The following is a 26917-nucleotide window of genomic DNA, read 5'->3' as shown; positions in this document are numbered from 1 at the left end:
TCTCGCCTAATCGTGTTAACTTATAGTTTAATGTTGGATTCAGAAAGGGGGAAAAATTTGCCCTAACTTTACAGTTGATCGAACTTCACAAAATTTAGTTCTGGAACAAACAACCAAAATGGAAAAGGGAATGTAAAATACTGGCTAAGCACAATATCAGGGCTCATCATGCTGCAGGATACATAGGGAACACAAATATATGTAGAATCTAAACACATCTAGAATAACTATGAACCTAACACAAGAGCTTTACACAAAAATTTGCAAAAGCAGATTTTGAAGGGGCCAGTAACTACATTACACTTGAAAGGAATTGAATTAAAAGTGGGTGAATTTTTAGGACATTCCATGGGCTTAAGAAACAACAAGAAACAACAATCACGCACTGAAAAAATTTCAGCTCAGCATTAAAATATTCATCTCAAAGTAAATATTTAAGAGTTTCATTGGGTTATTCATACGAAAACCAGGTCTATATTTCATAGTTACACATTATCATTTTAAAGTGATACAAACTTTCCATTGATTGCCCACTATCTAACAAGGAACACCCTTTTGCCGCTTAGAAAAGTTTAAGGATTCACTAAGTCGAGAAATGTGAAACTTTCAACATCCTGAAACCATATGACCCAGTGTCAATTACTTCAAAGTGAGGCTGCTTAGAACAATGTTTTCTCACATCTTTCAATGCAACAGCCTCCTGCAAAACAGCAACTCTCACAAGAGACTATAATAGGAAATTCAAAAAATCTCCAAGTTGTTTGCACAATGTGAAACTCACTTTATCTATGCCTGTTAAGAGATAGAAAAAAATATCGTAGAAAAAAAGCCTATCCAACCCAACCCAAAATCGAAAAGTCTCTGGAAGATAATTCTTCAACCAAATCAACCGGAACTGCCTGACCTTAATTCTAGCCCTAACCAAAAAATTAAGATATTTTGGAATTGGTTTATGATTTAACATGACTTTGACTCGTAGATTTCATTTTAGATTATTTATAGTGTTAAAACGATTTTGACAATGTACAAAGTCGTTTTCAAAATTGCTATTGTGTCACGTTGTATCGAATTAACTTTTCTGACCTCAGTTATTACTTGAAAATAACTGAACTAGAAAAAAGGGGAAAAGAAGATCTTAACATGTAGCTATCGATTGTGCCTTGTGAAAATTTCGTCCTCTTCTAATACCTAATTCATAACGAAGAAAGAGATATATCTAGGCGAAGAAGTGGACAAGAATCTTCTTAACAAGAATCAACCAGCTAGCCTTTAGCTGAAAGCCTAGGCTTTTGTGAAATCGTTTGTTTTCGCTCGTGAATTGCACATGATAAGAGATGGCATTTGTAACGAAAGAAAGGGGAACTGAAAATGTGGATAAAAAGAATCATTGGCTTTTTGAAGAATTTCATACTATAGTATATAGTCTGGGCACATTGCGTTTTGTCTGTTTAAGAAACAAGTTATGGCACTTTCTAAGACCACCATGTAGCATCAAAAGACAATTTGTAACCACAGGAAGAAACTGCATTTGAGGCTGAGGCTCAAGCTGCTACGCCCTTAAATGTGAGTACCATATGTAACAAAGAATGACATCATAACGCCCTTGATGTCAAATTTGTTAAATGGTTGTTACGATCCTACGAAAAAATCCTATAAGACCCTAGGCAGGATATTACCAATGCTTACTCCATCCTAGTAAGAATCCGATGATCATACAGGACCTTACAAAAGATTATTTGCTCTTCTCTTACCATAATATTCTATGGAATATTACATTAACGAATTCTATAACATATTTTATGCAATATTCGATTGATGCTAATAGATCATGCAAGATCCTGTCACAAACTTGAAAGATCCTGTAAAATCGTCTACAGTTTTTTCTAGAAAGCAGGAATCAAAAAAAGCAGGCTACAAATTGAGAAAAACAGGTCATATTTGAGAGATGGCAGATGAAAAAATTAACCTTTCAAGTGACACATGCTTCCTTTACCACAACTATAGTTTTTAATTATTTATTAGAAATTCAGATATATGATGAGCAATTTGGATCATTTATACAAAAACCAATTTGTCAAAATAAATTGATATTTAAAGTTAATATACAATTGTATATTGTCAGGTAATGTAGAATTTAAGGTCAAGAGTGCCTCTACAACTTTCTCAGTAAATATGCCACTCTTATATGTTTAACATTGTAATAAAATCCACAAGGCAGCATGGTATAAGACTTTGACAATTTAAGAAAAAAAGAGCAGGAAATACCTATGCTCCTAAAAAATATTCAAAATGTCATGGCATATTTTTTTTTATTTTGAGCTCTTAGGTGAGTGATGCATAATTCCCACTCCTTGTATTTGTGAATGCACTCTGCCTTTGTGTTGACCACTTGAACTTTTCCATTTACACATCACCAAATACAAAATAAAAAATACAGCTTATCCTTCACATTGCCATAATAATGCAAAAAAAACTCTTGTAACTAATTAAGAAGGTACATACCTTGTTTGGTCAAATATCATACCTTCATTTTCTTTTTAAAGAGAAATAATTAAAATTCTTTACAATGGCAATTTTCATCCACTATTCTTCTATAAGGATTAAAAGATCAAGAAAAATACATAAGTATACTAAATACACTACAAAAAAGCATATCAAAAAAATATGAGCAAAGATACAAAATTTCACTTAAATCTGTCAAAGACACTTGATTGGCCAATAATATTAGTATTGTCACACACAAAATTAAACAATACAATTTTCCAGAATATTAACACCAGAGCTTTTTGATAAGCTAAATTAGCTGTTGGATACATCTATTTCCTCCCAGAAATGGAAACAGGAATTTTCATATTTGTCAAAAAATTATTGCATGAAAATCATACATTGCATGATTTTTGATGTCATATTTGTAACAACAAAATGTTTTCATTAAAACTTATCGATGTATCAAAACTAAGTTTTCATTGTTAACAAATGATGCAAATGGCAAAGGACAAACAGCTCTGTTCTGGGTAGGGATTATCAGCATGCTTAATTATCAAACAAAATAAAAATATGGTAAAACATTATCCAACATTCTACATGCACAGGCCATAAAATGAGAATTCATGTTGGTTGTTGTGTATGAGAATAACCATGATACATTTTTTAATAAAATGCTCTGACTTCTTAAAAATTGATTGAAAGTAATAAGGATTAAATTGAACAAGGATTACCAAGAACAAGCTGTCATTGTTACTTGAGATCAATGACATGACTAATCTAAAAATTATGAAAAACAATATCAACTTTACAGTGATAGAACATGTTGACATACTATTATATCTTTACAATTAACTAAGATTGACTTGCTTTCACTGATTCAACGAGCTTAAATATTAACATGTAAGGATTTACCTTATAAAATCGAAGAAAGACCCAGAAACAAAAATGCCATTTGTTGTCATGTGTTAATACTTCTGATAAAAACTACAATAGCATACAATTAAAAATATAATTGTAATTAGTTTGCATAGCAACAAAATGGCCCTCAAATTCTCAAAGCTGACACAAAGCATGGCAGCTCAATATAAAATTGGCAGAACCAAATTGAATAGACTGACCAATTGCCAATGCCACAAACTTATTGCGAAACATCAACAACAGAAAATTAAGAGATGACTTAAAGAAAAACAGTCAATATTGTCACAGTAAATACTAATAGTGGTACTGCACATGGTAACATAAGTTGAGAAGAACATGAACATTTTAGTCAATAAATCCTAACCTTGGTCTGTGTAATCAATAAATCCTAACCATCAATGCTCAAACTTAGAAACGATGGAAACAGCTTTCGAAAAGGGCAAATAATTGCATAAAGATTTGCTTTTCAATGTGCATTGCCTTGATGCTTTGTGCGTGTTCCTTATAACGTACTAATTGAGTTATGATAATAATAAATAGCCATCATCAAAGAATCAGTTTTATCCAGAAATTCAACTATAAAGAATAAATTTATTGATGATTATATAGAATATTATGAAACTTTACCTCAATGGTGGAAAGCAGTTTTTTTAGATCTATTCCAAAGTAATATTTGCTAAGTTCGTTTGATTGAATGTAACGATGGAGCCCAAATCCTATTGATGTTCGATCTTCTAGTGAAGTGAAAGTGACTGAAATCCGTATTGATTAGCAGCGATTTTTCAAAATACCATGGAAGTTGCGCTGATTTTATAACATTTTCAAAATTTGTAATGAATGAAAAAATTCAATACAAATTTTCTTTGGAAAGAAGCCAACAATCATCACACAAAACATAGGTACGCGCGTACATGTGGGTAGCCACAAAATAGACGGCAAACACATAATATATATTAAACATTGAACTTTGTTTTAAACATTGACGGCAAGTACGTGATTTATAAAATTTTCGACATTGCAAAAATGTGCTATGAGCTCAATCTTTAGTCGAATGACCAACCCAAACAGACCTTTCGGAATCAGAGGCGCAAGTGGTACATACCAAATATATTTGAGAGATGTAATACGTTCTAGGTTGTGATATGGTTGTAAGTAATAGAGTAGTGGGCTTATTGACTTCTTTCGTTTGCGCTTATAATGTATAATCCTCACTCAGGTCACAGTACTTTGGTGAGCAAAGCGCAAAGAAGAAAGCAAATGACTGTATTTTTATACGAGTCTTAAATATATTAAAGTAAACTTCTCGATGTGGATTTACATGAAGATAAAGTCATATAAAAATACATCAAGCCTTATGATACATTTCAAACACAGTGCGACGAATTGTTTATTTAAAAATATTTTGGTATGTGCTCCCCGTATTTAGAAAAAGTTACGTAATTTTCATTTGAATGATGAGTGAGCTAAAAGCACATTTTTGCAATTCTTAACCATTTTAAAAGTTTGATTTTGTCCATCTATTTTCCATACACTTTATGGCTTCCCCACACCCATTTGTTAGCTTGTTAAACGCTCTTGCATATATTACATGTCACATGACTTAGCTTACATCGTTAAGTTTAAGTTGCAATAAATAAATATGGTCAAATATGATTTCAAACGAATTTAGATATGTATTTATTGAAATTTTTGCTGAAAACTATTTTTTGATATAAATATTGAATTTCATCAGCTTTTTTTTTCAAATAATTTTCTCACGTATATAAGTGATATGTTGTTCAGTCAACCGATAAATCAACGCACTTCATACGAATTGTATTTATTTACATTATAAGATGTGACACTTGAATAATGAATATATGTTCGGTAATTTTGCTAAAATGGGTTGTGCTATTTTGTTGCTGTTTTGTTGGAACACGCATACTGATCTTATGACTGATGGTAAGTAAACAAAGCGGGATGCCAGGAACAACACTAAACGTAAAGACCCTGAAAGATGCTTGCATAGAAATGCATGTTTTGCGATTAAGAATTTTAGCATTTGAATTACAGAAATATTTCAGACCGATACGAATCTGATATCTATCAAATTACCATGCTTAAAAACGGGGTTGCTAGGTAGCATTATGCGATAAAGAAATCCATAAAAGGCAATACGAACTTGTAGGCGAAACTCCTTATCCTTGTACAGATGGAGAAAAGAAAATGAAACTAGAGTGAAAGTAGAAAATTAGCCACCCTAAATGTTTTAGTCATACTTACAACAAAAACAATTTTCGTTTACTTATGTGCCATTTTTACTTATCTCAATTTTCTCTTTCGTTGATAAGTGCAGACTGCCAATCAAAGGCTTGAAAGGATAATTTAGTGACCAAAGAACATAGCTTCAGTTCTGGTCGCTAAGCATTCAGATGGTTTTTAGGAGAAACACTTTTGAAAACTACGCGCATAAACTTTCTGTTTACATTTTCAGTTGGGATGTAAAAGCATTTATGGTTATTTAAAATGGAATATTCTAGCTGATAGTTCGTAAACAATGCTTTCTCTAATTTTCTAAATTTTCTTCAAAGTCATACATAATATAAATCCTAACAAGGTTTTTGTATTCACATGAAAAATATGTGACTTGGACGAGATTTGAACTCGTACCTTCGGAATACAAGTCCGCCGCTTTACCTGTGGAGCGGTGATGCGGTGGCACAGATGATATAGTGCCATCCAGTAACTGCTATTATGTCATAATTTTAAATTAGCTTGCAGACAGTATACAAGCAGTGGAAAGCTTCATTAACAATGACAGAAATTGACTGGGACATAAAAATAGTGGTGAGTGTACGATCCACGACACGTCTATGAAAGACGACGTACGCGACACTGTGTTCTAGGGCGGTTGCGTTGCCATGCCGTTTGCTGGGTTGTCAATCAATCGTTCTACCCTTAAATTCGGCATTTTTCGTCGCAAAACCAACGTAAGATTTCAGAGGTAAACTTCTTGCAAAACGTTGGTCAAAATAACGCTACTTTCCGTTTTATTATAATTTCGTTTAACCCTTTATTTTATACCACGATTTCGTGCAGTGTAAACCTATAAAGATAATATTTGACAATATATGCATGACAATAAATCCGCCATTTTTTGTTTTAAATGTTCGAGCTCATCGCATCATGTTGGGTTGTCAAATCGTAACAAAGTTTTTGATCTAAAACGCCAACGCACTGACCGCGCTAGAGCCCATTCTCACATACTTCGTCTTGAAGGACGCGTCGCTAATTGTAAACTTGCTGGTAATATTTGAGAGAATACGAACGTCAAAATAATTGGCTTTTTTGTTAGTAGACTTATAGTCGAGGATTTAAGGATGGACAAGTATTAAATACATTGTCTCAGAAGCAAAGCTATTCATTGTTATGGTATAAACAGATAAATTCATACCAACTTGATATTTAGTTGCTGAAATTGTAATGCAATCGATAGAGGAACGGCGCTCACGACTTACAAACATGCACTACCTTTTTGGTTCCGCTACGTAGATGACACAATCACAGCACTACATGAAGACGAGATTGATGACTTTCACACTCACATCAACAAACAGAACAGCCACATACAATTTACCAAAGATGTCGAAGAAAACGGAGCTCTTCCTTTTTCGACTGTTTGGTAAAACATGACAATCAAAACTACGAACAACAGTTTATCGCAAGCCAACACATACTGACCGACTACTAGACGAATCATCTTACAACCCTACATCACACAAAGCCACCACAATCAGAACATTAACAAGACGTGCACAAATCATATGTGATTCACCGGACGCTCTACAAACAAGAAAACAACTATCTCAAACGTGTTTTTGACAAAACAACTATAACTCTAACTTTATCAAACGCAACCCTTACAAACTTAACAGACAACAAGAACGAACAACTCAGTGACAACAGCAACGATACCTTACATGAAAGGTACGTCTGAGACTATCTCGCGTATCATACGACCATACAACACAGGTGTAGCATAAACCAATCACAACGTTACGACAAGTACTAACGAACATAAAGGACAAAGAACAACCAACGAACGACAAGGTGCAGTTTACAAAATAAACTGCTCCGACTGCCACCTCCTATATCGGGGAAACTGGCAGGAACTTAAACATAAAACTTACTGAACACAAACGAGCTACTAAGAAACAAAACAAAACTAATCACATTGCCGAACATCACCGAATCACAAAGCACAACATTGACTGGGACTCGGCAAAATGTATTACTTACAGTACTGACTATAGACAACGGATTACATTAGAAAGTTGGAATACCAACTTAGAACAACCCCCTGAATCACAGCAATTACCGGCACCTTACAAACGACTTACTCAGAATACAAACAAACGATCAACTAAAACATTTCACTTCACACTAATTCAAATGACAATACACAATTGACACCCACACATTACAACTAAATACATCACACCTAAATCACACATCACAACTAAAAATAAAAATATTTCACTTCACACTAATTCACAATGACAATACAAATTTCTTGTACAAACAATACAATGACGTAAGAAGCAGATAACAAATACGGCTAACCTGACGTTTACTCTTCATTTGACTCTAAAGATGACTACGACTAAGGTGTCGAAACGTCAGTCAACAACAACAAAAAGAATCCTTTTCAGGACTATTTTAACCTGGACGATCGAGATTTACAAACATGTAACGATACTCCCAGGTTCAAACCATTTACTTTATATTTTTTTCTACTGGCTTTCTTTATTTACTAATTTGCATAAGTCTTTCTTGTTATAGTGAAAGTAAAAGTTCTCAATTGTTTTTTTTACCAGAAGGAGCTCGAAGAATGAAAACCTATGTAACTCGGACAAACAAAGATAAGCCGGCGTTTTAAATTCAAATTTTCCTGTATTGTCACAAGATTACACGCATGAGTGACCAGAAAGCCTGGGCCCAATCTAAATGTTTCTTGGATTGCTTCACGCGCGAGTTTTGCTAACAACTTATACGAAATAACATAAAATTCACTTACATATTATAAATACATATATTGCCATCGCTACATGTGACACTACATGCACTGAATTTCACTGTGCTACTCAGCCACTATTTTAAATACACAATTATAACCAAACTCTGTTTTCGAGCAGATCGAGTTAATGTTAATTATGACCAGCGTTTTCCTCCTTTAGAATCTCTATTGCACACGTCTGAAAAAATTAGCTCTAAATTTGTTAGTAGTCAAATGCTTTCTTTTGTAGTTTACTATATCTACATTTGATGACAAAATCATTAGATTAGGAATTGATGATTCATTCATGTAATCTCTTCTCTGTAAATATTTTGACTGAACTCTTAATTCAAAACTTGACACTACGTTAGCTTTGAAATTGGTACTTTTAAATATTGACTTGGTTCACTGTTCTTCTATGCATTGAGAGCAAAAACCGAATAAAATGGACACAAGCCCCCGAAAACGTTCAAATCATATCAAAAATGATTGCCTATACTGAGTATGTATTTCGTAAGTCAGAAAAGTACTATGCCTTTAAAACATAACTTGACTAAAAATTCCACAACATCTGCGGATTAATGAAACAATTGATCTTTCAAACATTTCAGTCAAACAATTTCCATGTCATCATATAAGTAATACATCAACTGCAAAAAAACTTTATTTTTCTCAATGCAAGAACTCAAGTAAAAAGAGTCACTTTTCAACAGGGAGGAGGAATTTTCTTGACTGCACCTTGGTTAATTTCTTTGACAACAAGTTTTACGACAACAATCGCGTCTCCAAAATACTCAACTCTGAAAAGATAATCTTCTAGTGAAAATGAAACAATCTGAACAATTTCTTCATTTCCACTGGTAAATGCTCCAATACCGATAACATAGATTTCCACCGTCATCTCTCAGTTTCTTTCGCATTTGGTACTGTTTGGCTTTTATCTACGTTTGAATGTCCACCTGTCAGAAGGAACACCATTTGACGTGCACCGCGACGGCTTCCTATATAAATTACGCGAAAATGAAGAGAATACGTAGGGCTGATAGTTTGAGAGATAGATGTTCTATGCAAATTATAGAAGAAAATGTTGTTGTTTAATTAATATTAGTATTGCTATTTTACAAATACTGATGCTAGATAAACCAGTTTTAACGATTTTATTGTAACGCAATATTACTGAGAGAAAAGCCAATGATATCAAACAATGATATCCACATTTCAAAGATCTTAGACGAATTGAAAGTCATTCCTCTTTTGATGAAACTATACTTAGCAAAGTCCCACAAATCTGCAGCCTTTTCATTGTTATTTCTCTTACGCTTGTTATTAAAGAAGTAAAATCTAAAAAAGTGCCTTTTAGAATTTTAAATTAGTACGTACACGTTCAGATTTATTTATTTAGATTTATGTAACTTTCAAAATTTTAAATTTCAGCTTTTAACTAGCATGAAAAATAGAGAAATATTTGTAAGCAGCGTTTTGTTGATAAACCAGTTAGTAATAAACTTTTTGTCGAACCCGTAGAATCATCAAATAAATTTTGTTTTGAAGCCGTCAACAGTGTCTTCAGAACTCTTTTATGTTGCCGATAAACGTTTCTTACCTTATGGTAGAAATTGCCAGAGTCAATGAGTAATCGGTTGTAAGCCGACAGTGATTTTGTTGTGATGTGTGATTTATGACGTTTTAAGCTGGCAACAATTGTATTGTCAGAATCTCAGTGAACGTTTTGAAGCCATCACCTTGCAGGTATTGGTGAATTCGTATAGGTGAAGTGATTCGTCACGTTTGTTCTTTGGCATACTGTCTTCATGGAATTTGCCGTTCATAACGTATAGATGAAGAAGCAATTTCGATAATTTTGTTCATTGTTTTTATCATGTTTGTTTCAAGGTTTCAGTTTTCCCGTATGGAGTGGTAAATACAAGTTTATTTGCAAGACCAATTTCATCTCGTTAATAAGCAGAGCCATTTATCTGATCAGGATTGGTTTAGACATTCGGTGCTGTGGTCTAATGCGAGATGGTGACGCATTTTGATGTTACGTTGCAAAAACATGAAAGTTGTTTTCGTTCGTTGTTTCGTTGTTGTAGGCTTGTTGCCGATAATTCGAGTTATAGTTGTTGTCAAAACAGTTTGCCTTTGCAGCCGTCCGGTGAATCACACATGACGGTGCAAGTTGCTGGTGAAAGCTTAAAATCAGAACACAATGTTTTCACCACAATAGAACACAACAAGACGTGCACAAATCATATGATTCTCCGGAGCTCTACAAAAAAGAAAAACAACTATTCAAATACGTTTTTGACAAAACAACTTAACCCAGACTTTACCCAACACTTCAAAACCCAACGAACCCAATGAAACGAATAACTCACTGACAACAGCAACGATATTTACATCAAAGGTACGTCTGAGACTATTCGCGTATCTTACGACTATATTAACATACTGTCGCACATAAAACCAATCACAACATTGACAAGTACTAACGAACATAAAGGACAAAGAACAACCTAACGAACGACAAGGTGCAGTTTACAAAATAACCATGATGCCATGCCTCTATCGGGGAAACTGGGTAAGGAACTTAAACATAAGACTTACTGAGCACAAAAGCTACTACTAAGAAACAAGACAAAACTAATCACATTTGCCAACACCGAATCACAAAGCAATAAATATGACTGGGACTCGGCAAAAATGCATCACTTACAGTACTGATATAGACAACGAAGACATTAGAAAGTTGGTATACCAACTTGGAACAAATCTGAACAGATCACACACAATACTGGGCACCTTACAAAACGACTTATTCTTGAATACAACAAAAGTTCAACTAAAACATTACACTTCAAATCAATTCACAATGACAATACACAATTGACAATTTACACACTACAACTAAAACGTCACACCTAAATCACACATCACAACTAAAAATAAAATATTTCCTTCACACTAATCCACAATGACAATACACATTCTGCATTATTCCTTGTACACAATAATGACGTAAGAACTAGACAACAAATACGCTAACCTGAGTTTACTCCTCATTTGACTCTGAAGATGACTACCGCTAAGGTTGTCGAAACGTCAGTCAACAACATCAAAAACAGTCCTTCTCAGGACTTTATTAACCTGGACGATCATCATTTACAAACATAAAACCAGTTAGTAATGACTATTATAATTTTTCAACTTCATTGTTTATGTAACTATTTTTTGTCGTCTCACCTTTCGTAGAATCATCAAACAAAGTTTTTGCTTGTTGCCGTCAGCAGTGTTTGTCAGCCCATTTCATAGCTGAATAAATCAGATTTTGTGGCAGCTTGTGAAGAAGGAAAGAAATTGAACATAATTCTTGCCTAATTGGAATACTGAACACCAGCCCAGTTACCATCGTAGTTGGGAGGCAATGTTATATTCATGAGATTTTTCATTGCCTGTTTTCCCTTCTTGTACTCACAATCTCCAATGGAACCAGATGAATCCATTACAACAATAGTGTCTTGAAGATAAACTCTTCGTTTATTTAGGAGAGAAAATGGCAGACAAAATAATTTCTTTACAATTTTATCTGCTGTCACATTTATAGGAGGAATTTGTTTGAATTCTGAAATAAATAGTTGAAGAGCGCAGTTTCACACAATACCGAAAATCGTTTGAATTCTATGGCATTATTTGACATAATAGCAAAAAGTTGAGTTTATTCTATCCAAAAGTAACCAGCTGGTACACTACAACAATATATTTAGCGCCAAACAATTTCATAACTTTAACTTACTGTCATAAAACTGCTTATTACTGATCGGAGGTAAAGGGATTTGGTGTAGTGGCTCTAATCCAAAATGGTAGTGTACTTTCCACTAATGTTATTCTACATACAAATGCAAGAGCTTACTGGAAAGGTGAAGCTAAATTCATGTTAGGACTTGAATGTTGAATTGATATCTCTTAATGATATAAATAACTTTAAATATTAATAATTTCTTCGGCCTCATTCTGGTGTAAAACCTTCACAAAGTACTTGTTTTGTTCATGCAAAAAATCTTTAACTTTTAGCCTAGTTTTCACTGCGACATAGGCACAAGCAAGAAACCAAAGCAAAGCATTATTCTCCAAAGGATAGAGGAATAAAAGAAAAGGAATTGGTTTTACAATATACTTTTGTTTCACCTTAATTGCTTATGTCAGGATCCAGTACTCTTGCTTATGCTTATATGTTGATGATTTTGTTGGCCGCTTCATCGCATTCTTTTTATTTTTCTTTTGTTTTGTCCCTATGCTTTTGTCCCAAGTGAATACCATGCTTAAAAGATTCACTTTTTAACAAAAATTAGCATTTCAAACTGAGCTACCTTTAAATCTACTGTTTGGTTCGAAGTGTTCATTGTGACATTCATTAGTTATACGTTCCAGATGTGAGAAAAATGAACAAAAACGTTTCTTTCAATTTGCGTGGTATAATAACAATAAGTATGTTGTATTTTGTTAATAGGAGCACTAAACTTGAGGTTTTACTAGGAAACTCGCAATCGAAGAATAAAAATCTTAAGCATGAAAATGTGTAAACCATTTTCACAAGGTAGAGTATACTTAAAGCCAAATAAAATGTCACCCAAGCAATTTATTATTACAGGATGCTTGGAAACTCATATAAGAAAAATAGTTTGAATCTTATTTTATAACAAAGAATAAATAACATAGAACGGCATGATCTTTATATCTACTAACTTTGGTTTATGTAATACATGCATTTATTGTTTGAAATTCTGCTAATGCAAATTTAACTCTGTTTGAAAAAAGTCTTTTTTTTCTGATACAAGTAAAAAGAGGATGAATGGTATAGTGCCACCATACAGGGCGTGCGTTCAACAATGAGATTCACCAAACGCATTCATATCATGAGGATTTAAAATAACTGTGGAACGTCGTTAAATAATTGCATGGCTTTCATCATTTTGAGTGTATTGATTTTGAAGTTTAAACTTTCGATAATTTGGAGAAAATTTACTAAATGCGTGCTCAATTCGATCAACTTCAGCATAGAGCGATAAACGTTCAATTTAGTTTTGTAAATATTTGTCTCGTCGTTACTTGATAACCATGAACGGATTTCAATCAAGATTTTTAAATATAGGAACGTAACAAATCAAGACATATTTTGGCCATGAATTTTTGCTTGGTCGTGAACAGTCGTCAACGGTGCAAGTGAGTCAAGGCATCATTGACTAAAAGAAAATATAGTATCAAAGTAGTATGCACACCGATAGCAAGAGGAGTCAAGAATAATTAAAAAATGACTTGGCCAATGAAATAAATGGATATAATCATCAGATGGTACGAGTTTTGTGCGCTTAACCGCTGTCTCCGTAAACAAAAATGCGTTTCAAGTAAGAGCTTCCGATAAAAATAAACTGCAACTCGGAATTGGAAAAAAGAAAATACGTAATTACTCATCATTTTGGTGACCTTAGTACTCAAAATGGAATAATTTTTTTTAACGAAAATATGCGTGAGTCGCATGACTCTTTTGACATACCCTAAATCCACCCCTGATAACAACTGCTGAATATATTTCTTTGTAGTTTTGTCTCATTCAAATACGTAAGTACACACATGTTGGTCGGCTATTAGCTCCCCCCAAAAATGTAACTTAATGGCATCCGCTGCACGTTTTGTTTGCTTGTATACTTGAGAAAAGACGTATTTTAACATATTTTGGGGCAATTAAATCTCTTCGTGGAAATGGTGAAAGACATATAAAATAATACATTTAAACAAACATTAATTAATCGTCTGGGTGTTGCCTTTATTTGGAACAACTTCATTTACCTGATATGTTCTAAACATAAGCAGTTTTCCAGTTGCAAAGGGTGGAACACATAATTTTATACATTCAAAAAATTGCCACCCCCCAGTCAATTTCAAAAAATGTTTCTTGTATTCTATGTCATCAGTACTCAATCCTTCATCGTTGAAAAACGCTTTCGGCAAACTATGCATCCCCCCTTTCAAGCAATGCATTTCACGAGTACACCATTTTCCCAGTTCAAAATCAAAATAGGAAACCAGTGACTGATCAAGCTGCTCCGTATAGCAAAATACAGAATGTCCACGAACAGCATCATTAGACCATGGCAAAAGATTTACAAGTTTAACTAAATCCAAGTCTGCTTGATCTTTAACAGGTAATTTAGCTTTGATTACATCGATATTACTTTCAAGAAAGCTTTCCAAAGGTAAACTGACTCCAGATTTTAATCCGACGTCCTCATGCATTGACTTGATCATGAACACTTTCTGATTTCGACAACCAAGTGTAAAGCTGGGTCTGTATCAGCACCGATTGTTTCAGCAAAAAAAATGGAGCAAGTTTACTAAGCCCTTAGCTAATAACTGAGGGCCAGGCCTTTACAGAGAATTATCCGACAGAGGTCTTTATGCACAGACCAAACCCGTAGGGGGAGGTTTGTACAAAAAGACAGAGGTCTGATTTTTCTAAGTAAAGACCGAGAAAGCAAAGTTAGTAAAAAGTTTATTATATGGCATTATTTGACCTAAAACAAAATTGCTTTCTTCCTCTTCTTTGCTACTTTGTACGGGATGACTTTCACTTTTCTTTTTTGTGTCAGTAAAAAAGGAATCGCTTCAATTTGTATCATCTGGAAAGTTGAATTGTTTTCCGTGTGTTTTTCCTTCGACTCACATTTGCAAATGGTTTTTTGCTTCGTTTTTTTTTCTGTTTGCTTTACAAAGTTCGTTTACATTTGATTGCAATATGCACTGCATATAACATTCTTTCATATAACATTTCTTTCATGGGAAAACATGAGCCCAACAAATTGAACTGCTCTCTACTGTGTGACTTCATAGCACAGTTGGTTAGAGCACTGCACCGGCACCACAGAGGTCATGGGTTCGAATCCCGTTGAGTCACCTGTCTTTTTCAGGTTCATGAGACAATTGCTTAAATTGTCTAGCAAAAAGTGCGAAGATCATATCTTCATTTAATTTCAACACCGCACTGCACATAACATTCTTTCATATTACTACAACATCTCGGAAATTTTCAGCAAAAGGAAATTAAAATATTCCCGCTGTGGCTCAGGCAGGCCACAAAATTTTATTTGTAGGATGATTAGTTCACGTTCATTTACAGGTTGAAACTTTCCAATATATTGTTTGTGCTAACTGTATGTATGTGTAACTAAACATGAAAAAAGTGTGAACAATTTGCATATATATCTATAAAGAGTTACTATTTGTTATTTTCTTTAATTTTTGCGAATAAGGAATGATTCAAGTAAACGTATTTCGACACTTTTTGTTTTCTATTGTTATACTTTTTAGGTGTTTTATTTAAAAAGTAAATTAATGAAAAAAAAGGAGTTTTGTCTTTTGATGAATTGAAAGGCTCTTTTTAGCTTTCTCTTTCATTGAATGGCAGTGTCATAAAGAAAGTTATCCTTCTTGGAATATGCATTTGTCAATATAATAATAGCCATGCTTGAAAACTTCCACTCCAAGCTTTCACTTGAAAAAATGAACATCATAAAGAACCACAAGCATTAAAATTGAGGAAGAAGTTATAGCTACTGTCTTTGAATGTCATATACTTTGTATTGATGTCTATATCCAGAGGACGGTAACCAATGCTCAGCACAGCAGCTACTTCGATATCCTTTTATCTCTCCAAGTCTCATGTGGAGCAGTTTAAGCAATAACATCGCTTCAGATAAGCTTGACGCTGAAAAAGATCAAGGGAGAAATCAAAATGGCTGTGATGTTGGATATGCCCTGATTTGATGCTTATTCCTTACGGCTGCGCTGCGAGAAATTGAAGAGTTCGGAGCGAATTTGAGTTGTTGCAAATGCTTGGAAAAAGGAGGGTCTGTTTCAGTTGTAAAGGTAACTTTTTATTAAATAATCGTTTAAATAGACGGTAATTTTGTCATGTGAAAGAAAATTTGTATATGATTTAATATTTGAAATGTTTTATATACGCTTTGATACGTAATAAATTGACGGCTGTCTATATGCGATCAAAAGAATTCCTTTGTATCCGAAAAGTGTTCCGTTAAATTGCTAAATTGCTCGAGAAGAGAAGTTCCTTTCTAGATTGAACTATGCAAATATTGTAAGGTAAAAGAAATTTACTATCCAAAATGAATCAAAATTTTATAACATTAAGAGTTGAAAAAGTTAGACGATACAAATTGCTTTGCTTGTTAAATGTTATCTTTGTAAAACTATTATAAAAAGTAGATAGTCCCATTTTTCATAAAGCCATGGATGCTTTTGTTCATGATTAGAAAGTTATAATATATTAGAAGGTTCTCGTTTGTCACAAGAGTTATGAGAAAGTTACATTGTAAAAGACATCTAAAAACGTATAGTCAAAGAGGCAGAAGTTTTTAACCTTTACAGTATCCTTGGATGTTCTAGTTTCTCTTATGAGATAAACAAAAAGATATAATTCAAAAGCGAAAGACCCCGTTTTCGTTGCTTCCCGATACCTCCTTAAGCGTAAGGCACTAGAACGCCGCATGTTAAAGTTTCGGTTGGAGATTTTGGCCCCTCCACGCTATCCTACTTGAGGATGCCAATACGTAGCAAGCTTCCGCCCATCAAACCCCGAGATCACTTGCGATAGCCTTTGCTCGGGGAACGCAGGGAGAGTGCGGTTGCGACCGAAGTGTGGGCCCCTAAGCCGCTGCATACTATATTGCACCCAGCTTCCACTGCTAGCTAACATCTACTATATGTAGTTTTACATATATATATACCTAAATTCAAAGGCTTACAAAAGTTGTGGCATTATTACAGGTCACTACTGCGCATGCCCAGATGATTTCTTTGATAATTTGCGATTAAGTGAGCTAATTGCCACAAATGTAGTGCAAGTACATATATTTAGTCGTTGCCATGACTACGAACAATTGTTCGAGTGGACTGCGCATGCTCGAGCGCATGATTAGATGATTTCCCTATTAAATTGTTACTAAGCATGCTATTTACTTCAAAATCAATTCTAGTAGATGCAATTGGCCTTTGCCATAACCATGAAGTTGGGCAGCTAATAAATCGACTGTTCATGTGATCAAACAGACTGCGCATGCACAGATGATTTATCTGAAAATTTGTGACTGAGCGAGACAGTTATTCCATAATCGATACTAGTACTTACAGTTGGTCGTTCTCAATTAATTTGTGACCGAGTGAGCTCTGAATTTGGTGCTTGTTTATGGTATGCAAATTTCACTAATGTATTTTGGCATGCTCTTTGTCTTCTTAAGCTTCTTTGACAAATGCATCAAAATTATCAACACATTGTCACGCCACTCGTAATATTCGTGACAATGTTAGATGTTTATTTTCTATAACTTTGTATCTGTATATTTTGCCCATAAACAATGCTCCAATATTTACGACAGATACTATAATTCGTGGATTGAGGTAGAACAGATACTTGAAAATAAAACCTCCAACAGTGAAACAAAATCAAGCAAGACAGAGGAAAAAGAATAACGCCAGGTTGAAGAAACCTAGCGTACGCTAGAGAGTTTTGCATGAAGATTCGTGGAAATATCATAGAATCACATATACAGTTTGGAAGCTCGTTGGCTCACGTGGTATATGGTAGTTGGAGCTCTTCATGTTGCTGAAGAAATGTAAAAATAACTACCACTGTCTTTACTTAAGGACGAGGCATCTGATTTCGAAAGTGAAGAGGCAATCACCACAAGAGATTTGCAAAAGAGTACTCAAAGTGTACTCTTCAAATTTTTGGTATATACAATTGGAGTATTGTGAGGAATGTTATTGACGAGGGATAGTACAAGGACCAATAGAGAATGTGGCGGCTTCTTTTTAAAGTATAGCGATGTGTTTAAACACATAGCGGAAGAGAGTTGAGAACACTGGCGAAAAGTATTTAAATTGCTCAAAAATTATTTTGAATTTAAAAACAGCAGTGCGAGTTATTTATTTATCTAAGCCAGATCCACTGACTGCTTGAAAAAGTAGGATGCATATATGTCTTAAAAGACAAAGCGAAATGTAAATTTTGGTCAATAATAACTGTATGCATGCGTGATGAAAAATATAAAATGGTTTACTTTTGTGGGCTGGGAGGCTACTGCCTAAGGTTAGAAACTCAAACTTACTGAAAAGCAAATAAAGACTCAAATAACTCAATAGCTACTCAACTAATGCATTACTGAATATACAACTCATTTCTCAAAGAAAATCATTTATGGAACCATGTAGATCGTCCAAGCTATTTGAGCTCTAAAAATGTCAATTATCACGTATTGAAATCCTTGTGATTTAAATTGACTTTTTCAAATCAAAGCACGATTAGCTCTAATTAATATACTCTATATATGGGCAAAACAGTCTGTATTTTGTATCTTTTATGTATTATGTACAAACATTTATATTTTAGACTGACAGACCAAAAATATTAAACTATCAATGACAAAATCTTTAGATTTTAACACTCTTTATGTGACGTTAAATGTTTCTAATTTCACAAACTTACAACGCTTGAAAATATTATAAGGAAAAAGTCCTAGCAGACCAAAATTTAGTGTCGTTTGTTGTTGGGATGCAAAAAGTTAAAGTACTTCATGTAACTACTGCTGTCTCTTAGAAAAGTCTCGGAAATTTTTCAGAAAAAAAAGTTCTTTTGAAGAAAATTCCGGAAAAGTAAAACATGTTTATTTTTTTAATTTACTTCATTTACTTGGATATTTAACTAACTTTAATATAATTTCATCCTCTTTCAATGATGTGTATCTATATAATATAATTTCATCCTCTTTCAATGATGTGTATCTAAATTTAACAAAAAAATTAATCGTTGAAAAGACTGAAACGTTTTCAAATAAAACAACAAAAATTATAAAATCCTTTTAAAATTTGATTTAATTTTGAAAAGACGAATTACTTGAAATGCGAACACAGAAAAAGAAAAGTGATTTAAAAATCTTATAAATCAGTACGTCAACGACCAAATACATGAAACTATAAGGTAGATTATAAAGGTTTTCATAAATAGTGGACACAAACTTTAACCTCAATTACAGAAAAAGCTCACAACGTATGGTTCCAGGTTCTTTCCATATGTCGTTCATAAACTTGAAATGCAGCTTTTAAACCACTTTCTAAAGCACCTTGTATCCACATACGGGTAAAAGAAATTCTTTCACCAGCGAAATGAACGTTACCCATCAGCTCCCATAAATGCCTAATTGGGTAAAAAAATATTATGTATGTTAGCTAAAAAGTAGTTTGATTAGAAGTCTACCATATATAAAGATGAAATTTCCCATATTTCTAAATCACTTTTACAAATATAAGAGCAAATTGTTAAAACAAAGAACAAATGTTGTCAAATTGCGCTACAAAAGGCCATTTGTTTTTTGTACGTTAAGAAAACGAAAATAAAATTATAATTTTCTTTTCGTTTTTCTTGTTTTGTTGCGCCAATCTCTAAAAAACCAATTTCTAAATTGAATTTTTTTGTTCTGGAGAGTGTGACATTGTAGTCCTAGTTATAATACGACTGCGTGTTTACTCTGAAAATCAGACCATTAATTTAACCAAAAGTGTACATTCAAAACAATATGACTTGCAAAACTTCCTTGTATCTGCGAGGTAAAAGGACGGGTAAACAAACTGTAAAATATAAATACAACACAAAGTGCAAAATAATGAACTTTCTTCGCTTGATAGATTCATATATTCTCCTTAAACCATCAAATATCGTTTCGTTGATACTATGTCATCGACAAGTAGAATCTGTTACGACTTCGCGGCATTAAAAAGTGTAGTATTCCTAGCTAGCTACATGATGATTATAAAACTCGTGTTCGCTTGCTTTTGTTTACCACAAAGGAAACATTATTGATTATAAAGTTTCAAACGAAGTTTCAAACGAGCTCAACGAAGCAACAACGTTTGAAAACTACATCGTGCGTTGACCTTGCACGGTGAACCATCAAAGCTGCTGTCCTGCTATTTTTGCAAAAGCTTGCTTTTATACAGGGAATATGCAGCTAAGCGTTAATGAGATGTTTAATCTTTTGCTTACACTTGAATTTAATATTGGTTATGCAGAGGTGGATAAAACAAAAAAAAACCCGATTTTTATTTGCATTTTTAAGGAGGAAAAAACGAAAACTAAAAGTAAATGTTTTTCGTTTTCCTAAAGCGTTAGAAAAAGAATGGCCCTTGAAGAAATTATAAGAAACAGGAAAATAGCCCCGAAATTTTCGCACCTTGTACTTTCGTAATGAGATGTTTTCACTTCTCCATACGATCCTTCATAATATGGCAGATTATTCCAAGCATGAACAATAAGGGTTGTCACCATATCTTCTTTGAAGGTTGGATGAATTTCTTCGAGTTGTTCAACTACTTTCCGTTTTACCACTTTTTCTTTCATCGACCCAAAAAAGCCTCCTTCGTCCACGTGTAAATCATTAAAAGCCCCTCTTTCGTTTTGCAGTCCTCCGGGGTGACGTAATGAATCTGGCCTATGGGAAGGTTTGTCTTTGAAAACCACCTTTAATTCCTTCATTTTCCCAGAATCTTTCTTTGGTTTGAAGAAAGATTTTGTTGAATGCTGATTAAAAACATTTCCCATTGCCTGGACGCTCGCTTTTTATCGCCAACTGGGATTTGATGTCATCAAGCTTTGATTTGAATTATTTGACGCAAAATGTTTATTGGCGTGGTAATAATTACTGCCGACACAACAACAAAACACATATACAATTGCGATTATTCATTTCTTGAACAAGAAGAGCACACACTCTAGTTTATGTAAGAGGATAGTATTTTCTATTCATAGTTCAAAGTTTTCCTGAAACATTTTACAATTGTTAGCCATTGGTTCAAGAACAATGTAGGATTAATATATTCGATTCAGTGATGTCGCTAGAAGACACGCACAAACATGCTTAAAAATCACGTCATTACATTAGGCTTGTTGGTGAAAATGGTGTTTACACAGAAAAATCCTTCTAAAGTGGTATAAACATCAAAAAATGCACTGTGTACAATTTAGTGCTTGTTAGCAATTTTTGCAACACATTAGCAAGCCAAAAATAATAATCGAAAAGTACATAGAAGGTTTCAGGAGAAAAGCATTCCTTAAAAAATATTAGGGAAAAACATTATGATTTTCAAATTTGTGTTAAGTGAACTTGCAAATAACAAAATAATTTAAATTCCCTAAACTCACCTTTGCCTTATACACACATGGTGCATCATTGACAGAATAACATGACACCTCTACGACATCTTTCAGTGGATATTTTTCTTGATATCCGTAATTTATTTCATATACTTGCTTCTTGTATTCTATGTCATCTTTACTTAATATTTCATTTTTTAAAAACGCTTTGGGCAAATTATGCATACCACCTTTCAAGCAATGCATCTTACCAGATGACCACTTTCCCAGTTTAAAAGAAAGAAAGTGGTCCATGGACATTTCAATTTCGGGCACATAGCAAAATACAGAAAACCACGAACGGCATCGTTAGACCATGGCAAAGGTTTTCAAGTTTGACTAAATCTAAGTCTTTCTGGTCTTCAACCGACACTTTAGCTTTAATCACATTAATACTACTTTCAAGAAAACTTTCCACCGTGAACCGACTCCAAATTTTAATCCATCGATCCCAAGCATAGACTTGATCAACGACGCTCTTGGAATTCGATAACCAAATGCAAAGCTGGCCAGTGACGACATCTGTTGTTTCTTGGTAATATTTATCTCCAAAAGGAAAACAAACAAGTCTAGTTTTAATCCTGATCATGGTCCAACGCAATCAAATCAAACAGTTATCAACTTGCCATGTAAATAGTCTCTTAATTTTGATGGCTGACTTATAAAAACTGGGGAAAAAAGTCTCATTAAACTTACAAATATCAGTTATATCTCCTTTTAACTCTTCCTTTATACCATCTTTCCAATTTGGCCAAATTTTGATGAAATGTTTCTCACACCAAACTAAAAAGTCGTAGTACAATCTTTCAAATTCAATGATAATGAAGTTAAATAAACAGCTCTATTAACAGTATTTAGTTAAGGTTATCGTCATAACTGTTAATTGCGTATCAAGTGGTTCAAACAGGTTACAAATTTTACAAAAATGTTAATGGCTTGAGTGTATTTTGCGAAGATACCAACGCTAAAAAGCGAATTAGAAATTGGCTAATTTAGATGAGGCGTATATTAAGAGAAATTTTTCTGTTCCTAGCCTCTTCACGTATATCCTCTTACTTCGCAAAACATATAGAACTTTATTACAAACTTTTTGCAGTGTCTACTTTTAATAAATTTACTTTTAGTTTTTTCGCGAAACCCATAGATACAAGAAACGGCATTTTCATCGTAGTTTGGAAAACTTTTTATTGGTAGATTGAAGTTCTTGATGTAACCATTTGTCAAATAATGTTGCCCCTCATATTGACCATCGGCATCACAAGGAATTCGCATAGCCCCTGCTAAAAAAACAAAGAAAAAACAATTCATCTCTCGCACAAATTACTAAAGGGCATGTATAATAGTAAGGTTACATGACACTTTTATCAAATTAAACTCTTGATTTCAATAGTAAGCATAATTCAACTTAATTGATTTTATCAAAGCTTGAATAGTCAATTTAATATCAGATAAGATGCCCTCTTAGTTTTCCTTTTTTTATAGTCAATGCAAAAGTAAACGGTTGACATATGTTTTATGACATGGTACTCATCACACTCTTGCATTATACTTATGATTTATTATTTTTAAAAACAAATATAGAACTCAAACAATTATAAAAATGGTGAGGACTAATAAAAACATCTCAAAAACTTTGTTATAGCTATAAACATGTAACACTGAGCAGGTCACCAATTCCGGGCACCATCTTTCTCGTGAGTTTTTTTTTTAATTTTTTACGTCTACAGAAGCGTACTAGCAATAATACAATATTAAAGATGGATTTCAAAATAGCAAATACCATGGTGAATGGTGATAATAATGTAATAGTTCTAAAAAGAACTGCTTTAACAAGAGACTAACCCAACAATTCAAAGGAACCGTTATTTACAGCTAGAAAGAGACACTATGCATTTCGGCAGACTACTCGTCAGGTGTCAACGTCTGCAAAATGATAACCTCCAAAACATGCTATATTTATAATGTTACAGAAGGTCAATATCATTCTATTTTAGAGATGACACTTAAAACAGAGACAGATTAAACACGTAATCCTTTTGTCGGAAAAGGACACAGCAAGTGTTGCTTAAAAGATGTTTTCCAAAGATGTTAGCAACACTCACTGTGCCAATGCTTATTCTGAAGAAAACTTTAAAATTATTAAAAATGTCGCTCGTTATTCCAGCTACGCGTCATGAGTCGGTATTTTAAATTGACTAATCCTGTCCTTGGCCGACAAAAGGATTACGTGTTTAATATGTCTCTGTTTTAAGTGTCATCTCTAAAAATAGGGATGACATTGACCTTCTGTAACATTATAAATGACCTTCTGTAACATTGTAAATGACCTTTTTGATTGCTAAATTACCTAAGATAAAAGGAAATTGTGTTTATTTATGAAATTATAATAAGTCATTTTTAACTTCAACCTATTGCTCAGCGACCCATCCTAAAAATGTTAAACCAAAATAAGTTGAGAACACGACGGCGTCCTCAACGCAGTTCTTCAACATTTAGACGGCGTTGTCGTTTTGTTTTATTTTGCTGAAAATTTTAACATTCACGTGCCTCAGTTCACCTGAACTTTCTTCTACGAAACCCATCTGCCACAAATGCAATCCCAATAATATTGAGCAAAATTTTCAAAACCATTTATGGTGTTAATTTACATGACACTTTGTACTTAAATAGCATATTTAGCAGTTTTATAAACGTCTAAATGGGCTTTTCAAGAGTTAATTCAACGAATTTCAATAAATCATTTAATAAAACGATGTTCAATTTAAGCATGCAAACAACCTTGGCTAATAACTCACACCTTCTGCAAACCAGATGCAAGCACCACTTTTTACGTATAGACTCTTCCTCCATAGCGCTCTCCGAATTTTCACAGAAAGACCATTTTCTCGTCGCTAGACCTGCCATTCCTGCACCCACAACAATGACGTCAACCATAGTTTCATCTTCATGTACAGTACTGACAACCGAGCTTGAAAGATTTGATTCCTGAGGCTTGTATCCGTAACGATTGTAAGCTTTCTGCAAACCTTCATCTTGAATACATTTCAGAAATGTTTTATGCAGTCATTGTGCTGTATTGGAATTGATTGTTTCTGGGAAGTTTTATAGGTTCATCATTTTCCCAAATCTTTTATTACTTAAAAGATATTGTGACGCCATTTTATACCTCTTGAATGCAGAGAATAAGAAGTTTTAATTAGTGCAATGAAAGTAGAATAAATCATATACAAGTCAACAAAGTAATATATGACAATTCATAAAAAACTTTGCTTTCTAGGAGACATTTATTACAATTTCAACCAAAAACCCTCACTAAAATCACTATGTCGTTTTTTTAAAAAATACCTTATCATTGTGTTAAAATTTGCTAATGTTCAACGAACGTAATTTTCATTTACGATGTAATTTTAACAAAAATACAATGTTCTCGGGCATCTAAGCAATACTCGTTTAATAAATTTTCCTTTCGACCTGTACTTTCAAAGACATAAAATAAAAGACAAATAAAACCCTAAACGTTTACTGAGTACATTGTCAACTTGCTACGTTGTACAGTTGAGTTTCATACAAACTGGAGTCGCAAGTATGTATTTCACCATCACATATAAATACAATTTTGATTCAAGATCAAAACACTCTTAGCATTTAAAGGTTATGCAACTGATTTGTATACAATACTGTTCCCATTTTTTAACGGCATTTATCTGTCACTTTTATGCTATTTCAAACAACTTTATCTGAAACTTAATCATAAAAAAATCACACATACTAAAAAATTACTTTCCAAAAATTATTTCATTAAGAAAACAATGCATGGTATCAAAACATGCTCTATAGAAGGGATATGCATGTACATATATAACTGATTACACGGTTGTTGTTGTACGGCAAGCGTCAATTCAGGTGCTTTAATTGGCTCAAACATATTATTTTCCTTTATAAAATAAAAAAGAATAAAAGGCGCGCGGTGATTGGTCTCCAGCTGTGTTTGCATTAGTCAGTGTAAAACAGGTCTGAGCTCAACTAATCAAATCAATCAAAACAATCAATCAATCAAAGAGAATTTGCAAATCGATCATGAATAAATATTAGATGAAAATTAAACCTTTGTTTTAAACTTGTCTTGTCGCATTATTGTTATTCTACAAAAGTAATAAAAGAAGTTTTACGTGTATGCACTGGCTTATGCAAACCTCAGAGACCTTTGTGAGAACTTTCGAGCATGTGCAACCCTCGACATTCGGTTCCAAAGGTCACCTCATATTGCATAAGCCTGTGCAAACAAAGCAAACATCTTTTATTTCTGAAGTAATCACGTAACTTTTTCGACAAAATGTAAAGATGTACAAGTTTTATAAAACATGCAGCAAGTTTTGTAAAACGCAAAAACTAAACGAAACAAAAAACATGTAGATATACCAGTCGTAAGAGAAACAAGGGGGAAAAGATTAGCAATTAAACGTCGCTCATTCATACGTAGGCATTAATGAGATTCTCGTCGCAAAGTTAAAAGCTTCAATCGTGGAAATAAATAAACTGGAAAAGAAGTCACGGTTTAACTTTCTATTTTCAATTTCACTTTAATTATCATGATGAAAGTAATTGTACTTTCACAAATGCAAGTACTTACCTACTTTTCTCAGAAATTTTTACAAATCATCAGGAAGGTGAATGCTTCCCTGCATTCTGATTGGCTGCAGAATTGGGCGGTATTTTACGATATATGACCGCAGTCAAGAATCAATTTTGAAAATTACATGAGCATGAGTGGGAGATCTAGGGGTAGGCAACTAAGGCATTTGCCTATGGTAAAATTCCTAAACCAATCTGATTTTGATTTTATACTATCAGGATACTAGAACAGCAAAAATACTAATCGATTAACATAGCCGAAATTTTTAGAGTTATCATCTTGCAAAGAAGGTAAGGTTCTAACGCAGTGCAAAATTTGTAAAAAAATTTTTGTAAATTATATTGATATATTTGTAAATTATATAGATATATTTGCAAAACATCTATATTTTCTATTGCGAGCTAGAGGAAGTATCTTGTTGAAAGGTGTGTCGGTGTGTCTGCTTAGAATTTTCTTCAAAAAAGTGAGAGAAACTTACATCAGAGTTTCCGACACAAGTGGACCTTCTGTTAAGATATCTATTCTGTGATTATAGGCACATTAGGCATTATAGTAATTTACTGCTTAATATTTATACGTCATTCAGTGT

At 33.6% G+C, this 26917-nt stretch overlaps 1 protein-coding gene and 2 long non-coding RNA genes across 3 annotated transcripts; 1 reads left to right on the top strand and 2 right to left on the bottom strand.

The window, feature by feature from the left end:
* Positions 1-2580: 2580 nt before the first annotated feature.
* On the bottom strand, positions 2581-4288 carry LOC124455799. Its single transcript, XR_006952032.1, has 3 exons — positions 4033-4288; positions 3219-3264; positions 2581-2591 (listed from the first exon to the last, which is right to left on the bottom strand). It is a non-coding gene; the product is annotated as an uncharacterized LOC124455799 (long non-coding RNA).
* An 8688-nt stretch (positions 4289-12976) lies between these two features.
* LOC124455686 lies at positions 12977-13881 on the top strand. Its single transcript, XR_006951986.1, has 2 exons — positions 12977-13034; positions 13590-13881. It is a non-coding gene; the product is annotated as an uncharacterized LOC124455686 (long non-coding RNA).
* Positions 13882-21230: 7349 nt separating this feature from the next.
* LOC124455661 lies at positions 21231-23039 on the bottom strand. Its single transcript, XM_047006297.1, has 4 exons — positions 22814-23039; positions 22392-22478; positions 21705-22241; positions 21231-21323 (listed from the first exon to the last, which is right to left on the bottom strand). The coding sequence occupies exons 1-3, from the start codon at positions 23001-23003 to the stop codon at positions 21958-21960; spliced, it is 561 nt and encodes a 186-aa protein (XP_046862253.1). The 5' UTR covers positions 23004-23039; the 3' UTR covers positions 21231-21323; positions 21705-21957.
* Between the last annotated feature and the right edge of the window lie 3878 nt (positions 23040-26917).

Source organism: Xenia sp. Carnegie-2017, unplaced genomic scaffold, assembly GCF_021976095.1.
Source record: "Xenia sp. Carnegie-2017 unplaced genomic scaffold, XeniaSp_v1 HiC_scaffold_4, whole genome shotgun sequence".
In the NCBI taxonomy this organism is placed as follows: domain Eukaryota; kingdom Metazoa; phylum Cnidaria; class Anthozoa; order Malacalcyonacea; family Xeniidae; genus Xenia; species Xenia sp. Carnegie-2017.
The sequence above is the reverse complement of the archived record's forward strand: the minus strand, read 5'-3'. Positions and strand labels throughout refer to the sequence as shown.

Coding starts and splice junctions, on each gene's coding strand:
- LOC124455661 (XM_047006297.1), bottom strand. CDS start 23,003: ATGAATTGTTTTTTCTTTGTTTTTTTAGCAGGGGCTATGCGAATTCCT. Junction 22,479..22,813: donor GTTTCGCGAAAAAACTAAAA/GTAAATTTATTA, acceptor ACGACTTTTTAG/TTTGGTGTGAGAAACATTTC. Junction 22,242..22,391: donor AGGAGATATAACTGATATTT/GTAAGTTTAATG, acceptor TTCCTTTTGGAG/ATAAATATTACCAAGAAACA.